Source organism: Coregonus lavaretus (assembly GCF_964263955.1).
Source record: "Coregonus lavaretus genome assembly, chromosome: 5".
Classification (NCBI taxonomy): domain Eukaryota; kingdom Metazoa; phylum Chordata; class Actinopteri; order Salmoniformes; family Salmonidae; genus Coregonus; species Coregonus lavaretus.
In genome coordinates, this window is record NC_139992.1 from 2,659,638 (window position 1) to 2,681,665 (window position 22,028).

Consider the following 22,028-nt stretch of genomic DNA (forward strand, 5'->3'; position numbering starts at 1 on the left):
TTGAAGTTCCTGGGTGGCTGGTAGCCAACCTAGTACAAGTTAGGTGTAGATGGAAGGACTGAAGGCCTTTTTATTATCATTATTGCCTATTAATAAAAGTGTGATTCTTTTTGTTTGTATTTTAATGAGTGACACCCTAGTGGGTGTCAAAAGGGGGAATCCTACATTTCCCAGAAATTTCTTATTTTGGGTTCACACCCAGCGGGATTGTGGGGATCTATTTTCTTACAACTAGATGTGATGCCTAGCTTAGAAAGAATACATTAATGATTAAACATAATAGGTTTGTGCTGTACTGATATAGATTGTTTAACATAACAAGCTGTGATTAATGTGAGGAACCGTTAGGGGGTAGGCTGAGACAGACTTGTGACTCACACACACTGCCTCTTTGTTAAACCGCTCAAGGACATGTGTTCTGCTACAATGAAGAAGAACAAATTATGTCTGAGGTTGCTGACTCGAGACAAGTTGTAAAGATAACAACTAATGCTTGGCAACAGTGAAGCGCCGAGGGGCTGGGACCAGCCTGTGCGCCAACGATAGGCTGAGTAAGTCTAAACCACGCTATCTCTGGATAGCGTGGTCACAGGAACTATCTCTGTCAGAGTATTAAAATAATAATTTTAGGTTGGGACAGTTAGTTCTCTGACTGCCCTGCGTGGTTTTTCAGTGGACCCGTATATACGAACATCATATTTACCATTCAAGTGTTTGCATTAATTAAAATACTAGTCTATTTTAGAAGACGTGTATTGACCTCTTTTTGTTCCTACACCAGATTTGAATTGACGCAACTTAACACAAGCAAAAACTCAAACAGGAAGTACCAGTGAAGCGCTCAATAAGGAAGTGGTCCAATGAAGTGATGCTAAGCTACAGGACTGTTTCGCTAGCACAGACTGGAATATGTTCCGGGATTCATCCGATGGGATTGAGGAGTTCACTACATCAGTCACCTGCTTCATTAATAAGTGCATCGAAAATATTGTCCCCAAGGTGACCCTACGTACATATCCCAAACAGAAAACATGGATTACAGGCAACATCTGCACTGAGCTAAAGGATAGAGCTGACTCTTTCAAGGATATACCTCTTGAACTGTTATGTTTATTTTGAGCTTTCCCGAAAATCCAATAGTTTAAATTAATTTTGACCGCTATATACCTCCATTTTTTTATTTTTTTTATTTCACCTTTATTTAACCAGGTAAGCCAGTTGAGAACAGGTTCTCATTTACAACTGCGACCTGGCCAAGATAAAGCAAAGTAGTGCAATAAAAACAACACAGAGTTACATATGGGGTAAAAAACATAAAGTCAGAAATACAACAGAAAATATATATACAGTGTGTGCAAATGTAGCAAGTTATGGAGGTAAGGCAATAAATAGGCTATAGTGCAGAATAATTACAATAGTATTAACACTGGAATGCTAGATGTGCAAGAGATTATGTGCAAATAGAGATACTGGGGTGCAAAAGAGCAAAATAAATAACAATATAGGGATGAGGTAGTTGGGTGGGCTAATTTCGGATGGGCTGTGTACAGGTGCAGTGATCGGTAAGGTGCTCTGACAACTGATGCTTAAATTTATTGAGGGAGATAAGAGTCTCCAGCTTCAGAGATTTTTGCAATTCGTTCCAGTCATTGGCAGCAGAGAACTGGAAGGAATGGCGGCCAAAGGAGGTGTTGGCTTTGGGAATGACCAGTGAGATATACCTGCTGGAGCGCAGACTACGGGTGGGTGCTGCTATGGTGACCAATGAGCTAAGATAAGGCGGGGATTTGCCTAGCAGTGATTTATAGATGGCCTGGAGCCAGTGGGTTTGGCGACGAATATGTAGTGAGGACCAGCCAACAAGAGCGAACAGGTCACAGTGGTGGGTAGTGTATGGGGCTTTGGAGACAAAACGGATGGCACTGTGATAGACTACATCCAATTTGCTGAGTAGAGTGTTGGAGGCTATTTTGTAAATTACATCGCCGAAGTCAAGGATCGGTAGGATAGTCAGTTTTACGAGGGCATGTTTGGCAGCATGAGTGAAGGAGGCTTTATTGCGAAATAGGAAGCCGATTCTAGATTTAACTTTGGATTGGAGATGCTTAATGTGAGTCTGGAAGGAGAGTTTACAGTCTAACCAGACACCTAGGTATTTGTAGTTGTCCACATACTCTAGGTCAGACCCGTCGAGAGTGGTGATTCTAGTCGGGTGGGCGGGTGCCAGCAGCGTTCGATTGAAAAGCATGCATTTAGTTTTACTAGTGTTTAAGAGCAGTTGGAGGCTACAGAAGGAGTGTTGTATGGCATTGAAGCTCGTTTGGAGGTTTGTTAACACAGTGTCCAATGAAATAAACCATTGCACACAACGTTTTCATATAGCTAATGGTTTACAGAAGCACATATAGCTGTCAATTCATTTTAAACCACTATGAATTCACTCTAGTATAAAATGAATAGATCATGTTCAGTTATGTTCCCTTGTGTTGGGTTCGTTGACTAAATGCCTATTTTTGGGTAGTAATGGTCAAATTTGCTATCAAGTAATTTGTAGGCGTCCATCTATCACAATGCACTGGGCATTCAGGGAGGGAACACTGGCATGTTCTAGACGTTCTATTTTGTTTTCGTCACGGCGCTCTCTGCCTCAGCTGATTGTGACGTAACACGGGGAGGTAAGGCGAGAGAAGTGCGAGCGGTAGAAGTAAGAGGGACTTCGGAGTTATGGTGCGAGGCAGGCTACGGAGGAATACGGGCAACTCATAACGTTAAATATATAATATCCTTTAGGTATACCGATATTGTGTTATTCCGTGGACCGGTGGACCCGCTTGTGTGCGCCTGTCACGAAGTGCATTCCAGAAGCTCTACACAATCATTAATTTCCATTTTAAGAAGAGAGAGACGGAGACCGAAAGAATTCGCTGGTACTCCTAAAAAGGTACAGTAGTTTATTAATAAACATTATCCATTTATGCTAGGCCTATTTTGTTGCTTTGGACTTTCCGCCAAATTATATTGACTAACGTTACCACCAGCAGTTGTCTTTGTCTTTCAGTTCAGTCCAAACCAATACATTGCCATTCCAATGCTACCGTAGCCCGTAGCCTACATGCTTACCATATTAGGCAATATTTAGTTACAATGTGTCCACGTCTTAAAATTGAAACATTGTGTCTAGTCTGAAACACCAATTTGAAGGTGTATCATTTCAATCTAACACCCTCCGAGTGGCTGCCGACGCGCGTGTGTGTCTGTTAGTTGGTGGCAGCTGTCGGATGTCACGTCTCGGGAGATCGAGTTGGAAATAGCCAAATAATATTGTCGGGCTTCCAGAGAACTCAAAGCGTATGGCTAACATCAATGGGGAATACCCGTGGACGGTCCAACATGAGTTTACCTTACAGGCCGCACGGTCAGCGGTTTATTGTGTTGGTGCGGAATAGATTGATACGGGCTACAGAACGCTCCATTCTGAATGATAGCATTAGTCATTGTCAATTAATACATGACTTCATGAGTCATATCCCACCGGTTGAAGGCAAAACATAAACCGTGTATACAGTAATCCAACTAGGCTAATAGCCCACTAACAGTGTATTAATACAGTAATCCAACTAGGCTAATAGCCCACTAACAGTGTATTAATACAGTAATCCAACTAGGCTAATAGCCCACTAACAGTGTATTAATACAGTAATCCAACTAGGCTAATAGCCCACTAACAGTGTATTAATACAGTAATCCAACTAGGCTAATAGCCCACTAACAGTGTATTAATACAGTAATCCAACTAGGCTAATAGCCCACTAACAGTGTATTAATACAGTAATCCAACTAGGCTAATAGCCCACTAACAGTGTATTAATACAGTAATACAACTAGGCTAATAGCCCACTAACAGTGTATTAATACAGTAATCCAACTAGGCTAATAGCCCACTAACAGTGTATTAATACAGTAATCCAACTAGGCTAATAGCCCACTAACAGTGTATTAATACAGTAATCCAACTAGGCTAATAGCCCACTAACAGTGTATTAATACAGTAATCCAACTAGGCTAATAGCCCACTAACAGTGTATTAATACAGTAATCCAACTAGGCTAATAGCCCACTAACAGTGTATTAATACAGTAATCCAACTAGGCTAATAGCCCACTAACAGTGTATTAATACAGTAATACAACTAGGCTAATAGCCCACTAACAGTGTATTAATACAGTAATCCAACTAGGCTAATAGCCCACTAACAGTGTATTAATACAGTAATCCAACTAGGCTAATAGCCCACTAACAGTGTATTAATACAGTAATCCAACTAGGCTAATAGCCCACTAACAGTGTATTAATACAGTAATCCAACTAGGCTAATAGCCCACTAACAGTGTATTAATACAGTAATCCAACTAGGCTAATAGCCCACTAACAGTGTATTATACAGTAATCCAACTAGGCTAATAGCCCACTAACAGTGTATTAATACAGTAATCCAACTAGGCTGATAGCCCACTAACAGTGTATTAATACAGTAATCCAACTAGGCTAATAGCCCACTAACAGTGTATTAATACAGTAATACAACTAGGCTAATAGCCCACTAACAGTGTATTAATACAGTAATCCAACTAGGCTAATAGCCCACTAACAGTGTATTAATACAGTAATACAACTAGGCTAATAGCCCACTAACAGTGTATTAATACAGTAATCCAACTAGGCTGATAGCCCACTAACAGTGTATTAATACAGTAATCCAACTAGGCTAATAGCCCACTAACAGTGTATTAATACAGTAATCCAACTAGGCTAATAGCCCACTAACAGTGTATTAATACAGTAATCCAACTAGGCTAATAGCCCACTAACAGTGTATTAATACAGTAATCCAACTAGACTAATAGCCCACTAACAGTGTATTAATACAGTAATCCAACTAGGCTAATAGCCCACTAACAGTGTATTAATACAGTAATCCAACTAGGCTAATAGCCCACTAACAGTGTATTAATACAGTAATCCAACTAGGCTAATAGCCCACTAACAGTGTATTAATACAGTAATCCGACTAGGCTAATAGCCCACTAACAGTGTATTAATACAGTAATACAACTAGGCTAATAGCCCACTAACAGTGTATTAATACAGTAATCCAACTAGGCTAATAGCCCACTAACAGTGTATTAATACAGTAATCCAACTAGGCTAATAGCCCACTAACAGTGTATTAATACAGTAATCCAACTAGGCTAATAGCCCACTAACAGTGTATTAATACAGTAATCCAACTAGGCTAATAGCCCACTAACAGTGTATTAATACAGTAATCCAACTAGGCTAATAGCCCACTAACAGTGTATTAATACAGTAATCCAACTAGGCTAATAGCCCACTAACAGTGTATTAATACAGTAATCCAACTAGGCTAATAGCCCACTAACAGTGTATTAATACAGTAATCCAACTAGGCTAATAGCCCACTAACAGTGTATTAATACAGTAATCCAACTAGGCTAATAGCCCACTAACAGTGTATTAATACAGTAATCCAACTAGGCTAATAGCCCACTAACAGTGTATTAATACAGTAATCCAACTAGGCTAATAGCCCACTAACAGTGTATTAATACAGTAATCCAACTAGACTAATAGCCCACTAACAGTGTATTAATACAGTAATCCAACTAGGCTAATAGCCCACTAACAGTGTATTAATACAGTAATCCAACTAGGCTAATAGCCCACTAACAGTGTATTAATACAGTAATCCAACTAGGCTAATAGCCCACTAACAGTGTATTAATACAGTAATCCAACTAGGCTAATAGCCCACTAACAGTGTATTAATACAGTAATCCAACTAGGCTAATAGCCCACTAACAGTGTATTAATACAGTAATCCGACTAGGCTAATAGCCCACTAACAGTGTATTAATACAGTAATACAACTAGGCTAATAGCCCACTAACAGTGTATTAATACAGTAATCCAACTAGGCTAATAGCCCACTAACAGTGTATTAATACAGTAATCCAACTAGGCTAATAGCCCACTAACAGTGTATTAATACAGTAATCCAACTAGGCTAATAGCCCACTAACAGTGTATTAATACAGTAATCCAACTAGGCTAATAGCCCACTAACAGTGTATTAATACAGTAATCCAACTAGGCTAATAGCCCACTAACAGTGTATTAATACAGTAATCCAACTAGGCTAATAGCCCACTAACAGTGTATTAATACAGTAATCCAACTAGGCTAATAGCCCACTAACAGTGTATTAATACAGTAATCCAACTAGGCTAATAGCCCACTAACAGTGTATTAATACAGTAATCCAACTAGGCTAATAGCCCACTAACAGTGTATTAATACAGTAATCCAACTAGGCTAATAGCCCACTAACAGTGTATTAATACAGTAATCCAACTAGGCTAATAGCCCACTAACAGTGTATTAATACAGTAATCCAACTAGACTAATAGCCCACTAACAGTGTATTAATACAGTAATCCAACTAGGCTAATAGCCCACTAACAGTGTATTAATACAGTAATCCAACTAGGCTAATAGCCCACTAACAGTGTATTAATACAGTAATCCAACTAGGCTAATAGCCCACTAACAGTGTATTAATACAGTAATCCAACTAGACTAATAGCCCACTAACAGTGTATTAATACAGTAATACAACTAGATTGCAGCCAACTAAGCTCATAAGGCATTGTAAAAAAAGAATAATCTAGAATCTAATGGTGGAATTGGAATGACCATTGAACAGCAATAATTATCACAGATTAACAAGTTATCCTATTATACACTACATGGCCAAAAGTATGTGGACACCCCTTCAAATGAGTGTATTCGGCTATTTCAACCACACCCGTTGCTGACAGGTGTATAAAATCGAGCAGACATTTACGTCATCATTTAGCAGACGCTCTTATCCAGAGCGACTTACAGTTAGTGCATACATTATTTTTTTATTTTATTTTCATACCCCATGGGAATCAAACCCACAACCCTAGGCGTTGCAAACGCCATGCTCTACCAACTGAGCTACCTCCCTGCCGGCCATTCCCTCCCCTACCCTGGACGACGCTGGGCCAATTGTGCGCCGCCCCATTGGTCTCCCGGTTGCGGCCGGCTACAGCAGAGCCTGGATTCGAACCAGGATCTCTAGTGGCACAGCTAGCACTGCGATGCAGTGCCTTAGACCACTGCGCCACTCGGGAGACAAGACAGCCATGCAATCTCCATAGACAAACATTGGCAGTAGAATGGCCCGTACTGAAGAGCTCAGTGACTTTCAACGTGGCACCGTCATAGGATGCCACCTTTCCAACAAGTCAGTTTGTCAAATTTCTGCCCTGCTAGAGCTGCCCCGGTCAACTCTAAGTGCTGTTACTGTGAAGTGGAAATGTCAAGGAGCAACAATGGCTCAGCTGCGAAGTGGTAGGCCACACAAGCTCACAGAACGGGACAACCGAGTGCTGAAGCGCGTAGTGCATAAAAATTGTCTGTCCTCGGTTGCAACACTCACTACCGAGTTCCAAACTGCCTCTGGAAGTAACATCAGCACAGTACCTGTTCGTCGGGAAATGGGTTTCCATGGCCTAAGATCACCATGCGCAATGCCAAGCGTCAGCTGGAGAGGTGTAAAGCTCGCCGCCATTGGACTCTGGAGCAGTGTAAACGCGTTCTCTGGAGTGCTGAATCACGCTTCACCATCTGGCAGTCCCACGGACAAATCTGGGTTTGCCGGATGCTAGGAGAATGCTTCCCAAATGCATAGTGAAAACAAATGTGAGCTTAAAAATGACATTTAGGGGAATTTTATAAAGGGAAAGATTAGCTTTTTAAATTTTCTAAATATTTTGTATATTATTAATTTCCATGTCAGCTCAATGCCCGGAAATGACCTTCTCCACAGCAAAGGATCTTAATTTCAAACCCTCCAAAAAAGTGTAAAAAAAAAAAGGGCAATAATGAAGTAGGGTCTGCTCTGTTCTACATGTTGGGAGTTGAGACATAAAAAGGGTATCATTACAAAGGTTAAGTTCTCCTCTATTACAGTAAAATAATGTAACTAAGCGTTTCAGCCGATTCTGTTGGACCAAACCTCAAATGCAAATAGCGAGTTTAAACTGCTTGTTGTCAGAGAGGAAGAAGTGATCTTTCATCTTTGTTGTGAGTGGCAGGGGGAGGGGCTTGGTGTCACAGCACAGAAGGAGGAGGGGCTTGGTGTCACAGCACAGAAGGAGGAGGGGCTTGGTGTCACAGCACAGAAAGAGGAGGGGCTTGGTGTCACAGCACAGAAGGAGGAGGGGCTTGGTGTCACAGCACAGAAAGAGGAGGGGCTTGGTGTCACAGCACATAAGGAGGAGGGGCTTGGTGTCACAGAACATAAGGAGTAGGGGCTTGGTGTCACAGCACAGAAGGAGAAGGGGCTTGGTGTCACATAACATAAGGAGGAGGGGCTTGGTGTCACAGCACAGAAGGAGGAGGGGCTTAGCGTCACAGCATAAGGAGGAGGGGCTTGGTGTCACAGCACAGAAGGAGGAGGGGCTTAGCGTCACAGAACATAAGGAGGAGGGGCTTGGTGTCACAGCACATAAGGAGGAGGGGCTTGGTGTCACAGCACAGAAGGAGGAGGGGCTTGGTGTCACAGCACAGAAGGAGGAGGGGCTTGGTGTCACAGCACATAAGGAGGAGGGGCTTGGTGTCACAGCACAGAAGGAGGAGGGGCTTGGTGTCACAGAACATAAGGAGTGAAGGAGATGAGACCAAAAAGACATGAAAACAAACCAAAAATTAAAACCTTGATTCAGGTATTTGTAATATTGCGCGAAAACATACATTTGATTTAACCTAATTAATTCGATATATCGCCCAGCCCTATGTTACGCCCAGCCCTATGTTATCATGTTGTTGTTATCATATTGTTATCAATGAGCTCACAAGTCATATAGCCCACCTGTTAAAGGCCCAATTTGTAATTTCAACAGCCTGACCATATCACTTTTGTTTTGGTAAACTGACGAATGGGAATTGTTTCCACTATCAACTTTTAGCTATGACTGACAGTCCATGAGATCATCATGATAGTTTTAAACATGGTGTGAAGCTATTTGTTTATAAAGACAAAAATGCCAATAACTACATAAACAGTATGACTATAGAACCACAAATCCTGGGTGATGACAGGGTAATACAGTTCTACTAATCAGTTTGATTGGCTATTCAATATGCTACAAGATAAGATGACATGAGGCTTTAAAAGATCCATCCATGTGGTCTTTGAGAAATGTTGCAGTGTATCTTCCTCTGATGAGATTGTGTTGTTGTCAACAGTTGCAGTGAGGTGAGTGAAGAAGCCATGGTGGATTATTATGACATTCTGGGAGTGTCAAGAAATGCCTCTCCGGAGGACATCAAGAAGGCGTAAGTAAATTACTCATTCAAGGACTCATCCTACTGTAGAATCTGTCTCTTTCCACTCTAAAATAGGCCTATATAGGCTACATGAGATATCATCTTTAGGCTAATACTGGTATGGTTTATCTGATAGAGTTAAGTGGATTTACACTGAGTGTACAAAACATTAAGAACACTTTCCTAATATTGAGTTGCAACCCCTTTTTTTGCCCTCAGAACAGCCTCAATTCGTCGGGGCATGGACTTTACAAGGTGTCGAAAGCGTTCCACAGGGATGCTGGCCCATGTTGACTCCAATGCTTCCCACAGTTATGTCAAGTTGGCTGGATGTCCATTGGGACTCTCTCTCTCTCTCTCTCTCTCTCTATCTTTCTCTCTCTCTCTCTCTCTCTCTCTCTCTCTCTCTCTCTCTCTCTCTCTCTCTCTCTCTCTCTCTCTCTCTCTCTCTCTCTCTCTCTCTCTCTCTTGTCTCTCTCTCTCTCTTGTCTCTCTCTCTCTCTCTCTCTCTCTCTCTCTCTCTCTGTCTCTGTCTCTGTCTCTGTCTCTGTCTCTCTCTCTCTCTCTCTCTCTCTCTGTCTCTCTCTGTCTCTCTCTGTCTCTCTCTCTCTCTCTCTCTCTATCTCTCCCTTCCTACCTCCCTCCTCCCTTCTGGAGGGGCATTGAGATACCGACGATTCAATCTTTTAGCTCAATGCTCAGATTTTGTCTCCGGCACCGGATATTGTGAAGTAGGCTCTGCAATGGAATAATAACCTGTATCTTGTCTAATGTGAAGGTACAGGAAGCAGGCTCTGAGATGGCACCCGGACAAGAACCCAGACAACAAGGAGGAGGCAGAGGGGAAGTTTAAGGAGCTGGCTGAGGCCTACGAAGTTCTGTCAGACCGTAAGAGATACCACAACCTGTTAAACCTGTTATTAACGTAATTATTACCCCTTGCTCTACTCTTCTGTGGAATTGGTGTTTAGTAACAGTCAGATAATGTCTCCTTGTCTTTACAGGAAGCAAGCGAGAGGTGTATGATACCTATGGTGAAGACAGAATGCCCAACAACGCAGGTGGAAGGAATCAATCTGTTTTATCTTTCGTGGTTTTGTGCTTTTTATTTTCTACTCTGTTTTTGATCAGCCATGTTGGTAGTGTCCATATTTATCAATCAAATTTCATTTATTTATTTATTTATCCCTCCCTCCCTCCCTCCCTCCCTCCCTCCCTCCCTCCCTCCCTCCCTCCCTCCCTCCCTCCCTCCCTCCCTCCCTCCCTCTCTCTCTCCCTCCCTCCCTCCCTCCCTCCCTCCCTCCCTCCCTCCCTCCCTCCCTCCCTCCCTCCCTCCCTCCCTCCCTCCCTCCCTCCCTCCCTCCCTCCCTCCCTCCCTCCCTCCCTCTCTCCCTCCCTCCCTCCCTCCCTCCCTCCCTCCCTCCCTCCCTCCAGCCTCGAGTAGCCATCCCGCTCCGGAAGATTTCCCAGGGTTCACCTTCACATTCCGCAGTCCAGAGGAAGTGTTTCGGGAATTCTTCGGAGGCCAGGATCCTTTCGCCAATTTCTTCGGTGGGGCTGACCAATATCCTATGGTCCTTAAAAAGTATCCTGTGTCTTCATGTGCTGCTTCTTAGTCAAGGCTAAATCTGACCGGGAAACCAGTCCGTCTGAGAGTCTCAGCAGTTCATACAAAGCTACATGAAGACTACTTATCCTACCTCTTCCTGTGTCTCATTACCTCCTTGTTCTGACTGCTCTCCCAGATGACTTTGCGTTCGGAAGAGGGATGCAGAGTGGCTTCCATGGACATCCTGGCGCTTCCAGGCTCGGCCCCAGCCGATTCTTCTCCTTCCCCTCGGCTGGAGGTCAGTAAAAACACAATGTCTGTGTCCCAAATGGCACCCTATTCCCTATGTAGTGCACTACTTTCAACCAGGGCACAAAGGGCTCTGGTCAAAAATAGTACACTATATAGGGAATAGGGTGCCATTTGGGTCACAACCGATAATAATACGGTAATAACACATTTATATCAGCTCCATTCACTGTTTAGTTTATCTGACTTGTCTTCCTCACTCCTCTTTCACAGTGCATGACTTCACCTCTTTCTCGTCCTCCATGGGAGGAATGGATGGGGTGAACAGCATGGGAGGAGGGATGGGGAATTTCAAGTCTGTCTCCACTTCTACGCGCGTCATCAATGGCAAACGCACTACCACCAAGAAGTCAGTTCACTGTTCTCTGTTCTCTCTCTGTTCTCGGTTTTCTGTATGGCCACTGAAGTGTGTTTTAGGGAATCTTCTCTTTACTTACTTCCTGTTCTTGATCCGACAGGATCAAAGAAAACGGTCAGGAGAGAACAGAGATCGAGGAAGACGGGGTCTTGAAGACAGTGCTCATCAATGGTAAATCATCCACTCTGTGTCCATCCTTCCCTCATCCAGTCCCCTTTCAACTGTTCTTACAGGAATGTGTCTGTGTTCTTCTTCCTCCTGTCCCGCCCCATCCCCCTCCTGTCTCCCTCCTGTCTCCCTCCTGTCCCCCTCCTGTCCCCCGCCCCATCCCCCTCCTGTCTCCCTCATATCCCGCCCCATCCCCCTCCTGTCTCCCTCCTGTCTCCCTCCTGTCCCACCCCATCCCCCTCCTGTCTCCCTCCTGTCTCCCTCCTGTCCCCCTCCTGTCCCGCCCCATCCCCCTCCTGTCTCCCTCCTGTCTCCCTCCTGTGCCCCTCCTGTCCCGCCCCATCCCCCTCCTGTCTCCCTCCTGTCTCCCTCCTGTCCCGCCCCATCCCCCTCCTGTCCCCCTCCTGTCTCCCTGCTGTCTCCCTCCTGTCCCCCTCCTGTCCCACCCCATCCCCCTCATGTCCCCCTCCTGTCTCCCTCCTGTCCCCCTCCTGTCCCCCTCCTGTCCCCCAGGTGTGGAGGATGAGTTGGCCTTGGCTCTGGAGCTCAGCAAGAGAGACCAGCTGCCCCCCAGCCAGCCCTCACACACACCCAGGCAACACCTCCAGAAGCAGGCAGAGAGGATGGTACCAGTGGAGCTCCAGACCCAGACCCATCCACACCGACCCAGCCCCGGCTCTGGCCAGCCCTCACACACACCCAGGCAACACCTCCAGAAGCAGGCAGAGAGGATGGTACCAGTGGAGCTCCAGACCCAGACCCATCCACACCGACCCAGCCCCGGCTCTGGCCAGCCCTCACACACACCCAGGCAACACCTCCAGAAGCAGGCAGAGAGGATGGTACCAGTGGAGCTCCAGACCCAGACCCATCCACACCGACCCAGCCCCGGCTCTGGCCCCCGGTCTATGGCCCAGCGCTCCTTCAGTTCAGCCCCCTACTTCCACTGCCCTGACGTCCCCAGCGAGGAAGAGGAGGAGGAAGATCTCCAGATGGCCCTGGCCTACAGCCTGTCTGAGATGGACTCCCAGCAGAGAGTGTCCGTCGCGGCTTCAGCAGCAGACGTCATCTCAGGTGCTGGGGGTGTGGTGGTGGAAGAGGTGGGGAAGCCTCAGAGTGAGGTTGGGGGCGAGGCGGGGGTTGGGGTGGGGAGGGTGGTCCTAGACCTAGACCCAGGCCAGCCCAGAGCATCAGAGGAGAGATCAGGGGACATGTCACCACACAGCAGCCCCTCGCCGCTGGACCACAGGGCGCTACCAGAGGGGGTCCCAGAGCCTCCTACACACCTCCTCAACCACCTCCAGGAGCAGGGAGGCACTGGGGATCCTGCAGCTAAAGCCACCAGAAGCAACACAGTAAAGAAGAAAAATAAGTGTGGCTGTGTGGTGTGTTGAGTGTATGGTGTGTTGAGTGTATGGTGTGTGTGTGTTGAGTGAATGGTGTGTGTGTTTGTGTGTGTTTGTGTGAGTGAGTGAGTGAGTGAGTGAGTGAGTGAGTGAGTGAGTGAGTGAGTGAGTGAGTGAGTGATGAGTGAGTGAGTGTGATGCTCAGGGCAGAGCACAGACAGGAGACCCCTGTGTTATGCTGACAATGACCATAATAAAGTATACTGTAGAAGACAAACTGGGTGGTTTGACCCCTAAATGCTGATTGGCTGACAGCCGTGGTATATCAGACCGTATACCACGGGTATGACAGAACATGTATTTTCACTGCTCTAATTACATTGGTAACCAGTTTATAATAGCAATAAGGCACCTCTGGGGTTTGTGGTATATGGCCAATATACCACGGCTAAGGGCTGTATCCAGGCTCTCCACGTTGCGTCGTGACTAAGAACTGCCCTTAGCCGTGGTATATTGGCCATATACCACACCTCCTCTGGCCTTATTGCTTAAAGATATGATGTTTCTGTTCCTTTTCAAGTTTGTGCAGTGCCTTGACTGGTAGATTTCTATAAAGTTGTCCGAGGGCACGTTCAGTATCGTTGTGTTGCGGCTGCCTCTGTTGTCTGGTTGGGTTCTCAGATGGCCACTTCAGTTTTTTCACAATGTAACTAACAAGCTAATACATCTACAATGGTCCCTGTTGACAGTATGTCTGTATTTCAAGGCTGGGGATTACAATCAACATAATTTATTTCATGTGCCAAGTACACGGTCTCTTTTTCTAAGAGGATGGAGTTGGAGCATATAACTAGTTTACCAGTCAAATCAAATCAAATCAAATCAAATTTTATTGGTCACATGCGCCGAATACAACAGGTGCAGACATTACAGTGAAATGCTTACTTACAGCCCTTAACCAACAGTGCATTTATTTTAAACAAAAAAGTAAGAATAAAACAACAACAAAAAAGTGTTGAGAAAAAAAGAGCAGAAGTAAAAATAAAGTGACAGTAGGGAGGCTATATATACAATAGAATAAAGTGACAGTAGGGAGGCTATATATACAGGGGGGTACCGTTGCATAGTCAATGTGCGGGGGCACCGGCTAGTTGAGGTAGTTGAGGTAATATGTACATGTGGGTAGAGTTAAAGTGACTATGCATAAATACTTAACAGAGTAGCAGCAGCGTAAAAAGTATGGGGTGGGGGGGCAGTGCAAATAGTCCGGGTAGCCATGATTAGCTGTTCAGGAGTCTTATGGCTTGGGGGTAGAAGCTGTTGAGAAGTCTTTTGGACCTAGACTTGGCACTCCGGTACCGCTTGCCGTGCGGTAGCAGAGAGAACAGTCTATGACTAGGGTGACTGGAGTCTTTGACAATTTTGAGGGCCTTCCTCTGACACCGCCTGGTATAGAGGTCCTGGATGGCAGGGAGCTTTGCCCCTGTGATGTACTGGGCCGTACGCACTACCCTCTGTAGTGCCTTGCGGTCAGAGGCCAAGCAGTTGCCATACCAGGCGGTGATGCAACCAGTCAGGATACTCTCGATGGTGCAGCTGTAGAATTTTTTGAGGATCTGAGGACCCATGCCAAATCTTTTTAGTCTCCTGAGGGGGAATAGGCTTTGTCGTGCCCTCTTCACGACTGTCTTGGTGTGTTTGGACCATGATAGTTCGTTGGTGATGTGGACACCAAGGAACTTGAAGCTCTCAACCTGTTCCACTACAGCCCCGTCGATGAGAATGGGGGCGTGCTCAGTCCTCTTTTTTTTCCTGTAGTCCACAATCATCTCCTTTGTCTTGGTCACGTTGAGGGAGAGGTTGTTGTCCTGGCACCACACGGCCAGATCTCTGACCTCCTCCCTATAGGCTGTCTCATCGTTGTCGGTGATCAGGCCTACCACTGTTGTGTTGTCGGCAAACTTAATGATGGTGTTGGAGTCGTGCCTGGCCATGCAGTCATGGGTGAACAGAGAGTACAGGAGGGGACTGAGCACGCACCCCTGAGGGGCCCCCGTGTTGAGGATCAGTGTGGCAGATGTGTTGTTACCTACCCTTACCACCTGGGGGCGGCCCGTCAGGAAGTCCAGGATCCAGTTGCAGAGGGAGGTGTTTAGTCCCAGGATACCCTGGTCAGAGGGGCTTTTCCCCTTTCTGGTCATTCCACTTCTAGGAGTTGGATAGTATTCACCAGGAACTCAAGTGTGCCTCACGTTACATCTTCACTGACTGTTGCATCTGTTTGGCTAGCTTTGGATTGCTGTCTATCAGAGGTGCTTCAACCTTTCACATACGTTCTCTGTGTGTCCCGTCTGCTCAGTGCCGTGTGTGTTTTGAAGGGGTTTCAGACACCCGTATGAAATGTGCCCCTGACACAGACTTCTTTTCAAGGCCAAGGGAATTTGTCAGAACCTCGACACAAGATTTTACGGCTTGACAGCTTCTCTCCATTTATATAATACTGCAGCGAAATATGAATTGTTAACAAACATTTCGAATGTTAAATGAATATAATTATATTATGTGGCTTTTAAACTATACAAGTATAAAGTATACCTACGATGGCTCTTATTTTTTGGCTCTAGAAAATTGGTTTAAACGAGGTCCAAAACAGCACTTTTTAGAATAAGGACAATACAGATGTAGGATCTTAATTTGAGCCAGTTTGCTACAGCAGCAACAGGAAATACTAATTATTATGTGGATTATAATGAATGAACATTTTTGTAGGGCTGATACATTTTTGTGAAAATTACAAACTTCAGAACCCTTTTTACACCTCAAATACCCTACATGTTTTGAATGTCCTTCTGAAACATTTATTTGACTATAATTGTATATTATTAACACAGAATCACCTAAGTGAATGTATGTTTAGTGCCTTTTGTGTGTGTGACTGGTGCATGGAGAGTGTGTTCCTGCCATTTTAAAATGTGCCCAAGTGATTATTAGAAAGCTCTCAATCAATCATACGATCCACCCCAGTGACCTTTCATTTTAAACGTCAAAGGGAATGTTTGAAGGGAAAGCAACGTGCTCAGTGACAGGACAGGAGGTGCATTGCAGATTGTGTTCTTATAAATGCTGGTCCTGTGGTCCTCTGTAGCTCAATTGGTAGAGCATGGCGCTTGTAACGCCAGGGTAGCGGGTTCGATCCCCTGGACTACCCATACGTAAAAATGTATGCGCACATGACTGTAAGTCGCTTTGGATAAAAGTGTCTGCTAAATGGCATATTATATTATAAACAGTAAAAGAAGGAAGGGAGGTCTTCACTCATTAATTTAACGTGAACCGATAAGTGCAGACCTTCTTTCTTGCTTCAATGAAATGTTTTAAAAGGAAAACAGCTTCCTCGGTAACGGGACGGGAGGCCATGGAAGAGTTTATTTATGTAATAGTAAACTCAACAACCTTGTGTGTGTGTGTGTGTGTGTATGTGTGTGTGTGTGTATGTGTGTGTGTGTGTGTATGTGTGTGTGTGTGTGTGTGTGTGTGTGTGTGTGTGTGTGTGTGTGTGTGTGTGTGTGTGTGTGTGTGTGTGTGTGTGTGTGTGTGTGTGTGTGTGTGTGTGTGTGTGTGTGTGTGTGTGTGTGTGTGTGTGTGTGTGTTTGTGCCAGACTGATATCACCACCACCCTGGTGCCGCTGGAAACAGCCCAAATAGTTTCCTCCCCCCTCCTCTTCACAGAGGAGATAACAGTGTTATTATGTCATGGATTTATTTTGAATCTATATATGGTGTTATGTTTTTCCTGTGGAGTTAATAAAGTAAAAGTGAGTGAAGCCAAAAGATTTGTAATGTAGATTAACAATGTAATCCAGACAGCTAGAAGAGTGTTGTTCTTTCAAGTGCACCTCTGTCTCCTCCTCCTTTCTATATGCTGTATCTACACAATATCAATATAGAGAGAGACCAGGACTGTAAGGCGCTAGAGGAAATGGAAAAATGACTTCGCTGCCTTCTTGTTTCTTTACACTTTGTCAACAACTGCAGGAAACAAAAAATAAAAGTCATGCAGCCAACCAAAAAGAACAGGATATTTATCTATTTTTGAGAAAAACAAAAACAAATTGTGGCAGAAATACTATGTTGCACAATCAATGGAAATGCTACGGTATATAACTTTCTCGGGCTTCATTTGATGGTAAAAGAAAGGGAGAGTCTTGCTTACATTAGATGGTACATTGCTTTTCTTGCTTTTTTTAAGATGCCGCCCTGTCCTAAAGCTTACCAACACAACCTCACTTTCTTGGCATACGCCTGTCATTCTATCTGCTCGCCCATAGAGATCAAACTATTTACATCTCTATGGGCTCACCGCTCTTTGACTAGTCACCCTATACAGTATTCTCCATTCACAGTTCATCCATAACCAGGGTTAATGCTAGGTTAGAATCCTTGGGGTGGCCCGATCTCACCTAGCATCAACCATATGGTACCGTCCATATTCATGTTCTGATGTCTATGGAGGCTAGCCATATCAAGTCACAGTGTGTTTGCTGGAGTTTTGTTCGGTTTTTCAGCCATCTTCTCAGCAAGGGATAATATATATATATATATATATATTATTTTGCCATCTTCTCAGCAAGGCATAATATATATATATATATATATATATATATATATATATATATATATATATATATATTTATTTATTTAAGCCATCTTCTCAGCAAGGGATAATATATATATATATATATTATTAAGCCACCTTCTCAGCAAGGGATAATATATATATATATTATTTTGCCATCTTCTCAGCAAGGGATCATTTGTTTTTGTTTTTATCACTTCTGGTTCCGGTATTCCCAAAGCGTCAGGTCCCCCCCGGTATTCCCAAAGCGTCAGGTCCCCCCCCGGTATTCCCAAAGCGTCAGGTCCCCCCCGGTATTCCCAAAGCGTCAGGTCCCCCCCCGGTATTCCCAAAGCGTCAGGTCCCCCCCGGTATTCCCAAAGCGTCAGGTCCCCCCCGGTATTCCCAAAGCGTCAGGTCCCCCCCGGTATTCCCAAAGCGTCAGGTCCCCCCCGGTATTCCCAAAGCGTCAGGTCCCCCCCGGTATTCCCAAAGCGTCAGGTCCCCCCCGGTATTCCCAAAGCGTCAGGTCCCCCCCGGTATTCCCAAAGCGTCAGGCCCCTCCCTGTTATTCATTATGATATTAAAGGGTAAACCTGATTCTAGATCAGCCCCATACAGGCCCTGATTAAATCCGGAGCATGGAAAATCTGCGCTAAAGCGCAATTGAAATTTTAAGGCAATGTTTCTGCGTTCGCAGAGACTGCATTCGCAGTAAAAGCGGCATATGGATGAATTGGAAATTACCTTTACATTTCAATCACCCTATGAGGCGGATCTTCCGAGCTCCTAAATTGTTTTATTTATTTATTTATCTTTTGTTCTGGTCTCTTGTATCTGTGTCACTCTTCTTACTTCCTGTGTCACTCTTCCTGCTTCCTGTTTCAGACTCAGACTTCCAGGCCTTCACAGGCTGATCTGATTGGCCGTTGCCCATCTGACCCCTGACCTCTGAGCCTGAGGTAAATCCCAAACAAAATATCACCAGCTCCTCCCACCTTCACTGTGGCATCCTCCTCCCTGTCACCCCTAGAGGACCCCACCACCATCACCCTAGACTCTGAGCACCTTACGTCACTCTATCTCACCACTCTGTCTACTTTCCACACCACAACCTGTCCTGTGTTCTCCACTCCAACACTCCCTGTAGTATAATACCTGAGTAGTAGATGACCTGAGTAGTAGAAGACCTGAGTAGTAGATGACCTGAGTAGTAGAAGACCTGAGTAGTAGATGACCTGAGTAGTAGATGACCTGAGTAGTAGATGACCTGAGTAGTAGATTACCTGAGTAGTAGATGACCTGAGGAGTAGAAGACCTGAGTAGTAGAAGACCTGAGTAGTAGAAGACCTGAGTAGTAGATGACCTGAGTAGTAGATAACCTGAGTAGTAGATGACCTGAGTAGTAGAAGACCTGAGTAGTAGATGACCTGAGTAGTAGAAGACCTGAGTAGTAGAAGACCTGAGTAGTAGATGACCTGAGTAGTAGATGACCTGAGTAGTATAATACCTGAGTAGTAGATGACCTGAGTAGTAGATGACCTGAGTAGTAGAAGACCTGAGGAGTAGAAGACCTGAGTAGTAGATGACCTGAGTAGTAGATGACCTGAGTAGTAGAAGACCTGAGTAGTAGATGACCTGAGTAGTAGATGACCTGAGTAGTATAATACCTGAGTAGTAGATGACCTGAGTAGTAGATGACCTGAGAAGTAGAAGACCTGAGTAGTAGATGACCTGAGTAATAGAAGACCTGAGTAGTAGATGACCTGAGTAGTAGAAGACCTGAGTAGTAGATGACCTGAGTAGTAGATGACCTGAGTAGTATAATACCTGAGTAGTAGATGACCTGAGTAGTAGATGACCTGAGTAGTAGAAGACCTTAGTAGTAGATGACCTGAGTAGTAGAAGACCTGAGTAGTAGATGACCTGAGTAGTAGATGACCTGAGTAGTAGATGACCTGAGTAGTAGATGACCTGAGTAGTAGAAGACCTGAGTAGTAGATAACCTGAGTAGTAGATGACCTGAGTAGTAGAACTACTAGTTAACAGGATAGCTAGTAGCTAGTTAACCCAGGATTAACAGATTGGGATAGATAGGTATAGATGTAGACTAGAGAGAGGTATGCTGTAGCTCCAAGCAGCCTTTGCTGTGGTTCTAACGTTGCGTCTGATCCATTTGCTCCCAACAGGTCAAAGGTCAAATCTCCCATGGTGCACCTTGTCTCTCAGCCCCGCCCCCGCGACTTACTGTACCAGCTGATCAACACTTTTCAAAGTTTTATTTGAAAAAGAAAATTAAACTGACAAATACAAATGTATGTACTTCTATGTGTGAGTGTGTATATAGCTAAATGAAAGACTGGTTTCTTTGTAAAGTATTTTGAATCGAAAACAACTCATCTACATTAAATCATTTGCATTTTAAAGTGTCTTATAGGAGAATGTGTCCTGGAAAGCATTTTAAATCATGACTACATGTTTCAATACCATGGAAAGGTGTGTGATACTAGAGTAATCTATATTCATTGAAAGCTGATAAATTTGCAGCTCAAATATTTACATGTGTGTGGAATTGCATTATGTAACGAATCCTCCACACTCACTGAATGTAAGCCTGGTTATACCAGACTGAAACTCTACACTGAATGTAAGCCTGGTTATACCAGACTGAAACTCTACACTGAATGTAAGCCTGGTTATACCAGACTGAAACTCTACACTGAATGTAAGCCTGGTTATACCAGACTGAAACTCTACACTGAATGTAAGCCTGGTTATACCAGACTGAAACTCTACACTGAATGTAAGCCTGGTTATACCAGACTATGCTAAGCACCCAACTGGGCACAAACTGGTAGAATCAACATTGTTTCCACGTTCCATTTCAACAACAAATGTGATTTAATGTGAATTCAATTGAATAAACATGGTAAACTTTGTGGATTTGGAAAAAGTCATCAACGTACAGGAATTTTGGAAATGTTTGTGTTTTTTCACCTTTTACCTAAATCCAATGACATGGCTAAAATGTTTGTCGATTTCACTTTGAATTCACGTTAGTTGATAACTCAACCAAATGTCAATCAAAACTAGACGTTGAACTGACGTCTGTGTCCAGTGGGACAGCATTTACACTGGTTTAACCAGGTCAACTGAACGTAATCTACATTGAACATAAATATAAACGCAACATGCAACAATTTCAAAGATTTTACTGAGTTGCAGTTCATATAAGGAAATCAAGTCAATTGAAATAAATTCATTAGGCCCTAGGCTGTCGTACACGTCAATCCAGAGCATCCCAAACATGTTCAATATATAACGTCTGGTGAGTATGCACGCCATGGAAGAACTGGGAAATATTCAACTTCCAGGAATTGTGTACAGATCCTTGCGAAATGGGGCTGTGCATTATCATGCTGAAACATGAGGTGATGGAGGTGGATGAATGGCACGACAATGGGCCTCAAGATCTCGTCACGGTATGTGCATTCAAATTGCCATCAATAAAATGCATTTGTGTTCGTTGTCTGTAGCTTATGCCTGCCCATACCATAACCCCACCGCCACCATGAGGCACTCTGTTCACAACGTTGACATCAGCAAACCGCTCACCCACATGACGCCATTCACGCTGTCTGCCATATGCCCGGTACAGTTGAAACCGGGATTCATCCGTGAAGAGCACACTTCTCCAGCGTGCCAGTGGCCATCGAAGGTAAGCATTTGCCCACTGGAGTCGGTTACGATGCCAAACTACAGTCAGGTCAAGACCCTGGTGAGGATGACGAGCACGCAGAAGAGCTTCCCTGAGACGGTTTCTGACAGTTTGTGCAGAAATTCTTTGGTTGTGCAAACCCACAGTTTTATCAGCTGTCCGGGTGGCTGGTCTCAGACGATCCCGCAGGTGAAGAAGCCAGATGTGGTGGTCCTGGGCTGGTGTGGTTACACATAGTTTGCGGTTGTGCGGCCGGTTGGACTTACTGCCAAATTTCTCTTATGGTAGAGAAATGAACATTACATTCTCTGGCAACAGCTCTGGTGGACATTCCTGCAGTCAGCATGCCAATTGTACGCTCCCTCAAAACTTGAGACATCTGTGGCATTGTGTTGTTTTACAAAACTGCACATTTTAGAATGGCCTTTTATTGTCTCCAGCACAAGGTGCACCTGTGTAATGATCATGTTGTTTAATCAGCTTCTTGATATGCCACACGTGTCAGGTGGATGGATTATCTTGGCAAA

The 22,028-nt window shown here is 44.3% G+C and overlaps 1 protein-coding gene across 2 annotated transcripts; it reads left to right on the forward strand.

Annotated features, from left to right (window-relative positions):
* The first annotated feature begins 2,649 nt into the window (after nt 1-2,649).
* LOC311129872 (dnaJ homolog subfamily B member 6-like) lies at nt 2,650-20,754 on the forward strand. Of its 2 annotated transcripts, XM_084162393.1 has the most exons (11): nt 2,678-2,941; nt 9,358-9,447; nt 10,217-10,326; nt 10,443-10,499; nt 10,873-10,989; nt 11,184-11,285; nt 11,510-11,645; nt 11,755-11,825; nt 12,336-12,896; nt 18,672-18,745; nt 19,973-20,754. In XM_084162393.1, exons 2-10 carry the CDS (start codon nt 9,383-9,385, stop codon nt 18,698-18,700), a joined length of 1,248 nt encoding a protein of 415 aa, XP_084018519.1. In that variant the 5' UTR covers nt 2,678-2,941; nt 9,358-9,382; the 3' UTR covers nt 18,701-18,745; nt 19,973-20,754. The 2 variants fall into 2 exon arrangements, with proteins under 2 accessions (XP_084018518.1, XP_084018519.1); XM_084162392.1 differs by lacking the exons at nt 18,672-18,745; nt 19,973-20,754 and having other exon boundaries at nt 2,650-2,941; nt 12,336-14,145.
* Nucleotides 20,755-22,028: the final 1,274 nt, after the last annotated feature.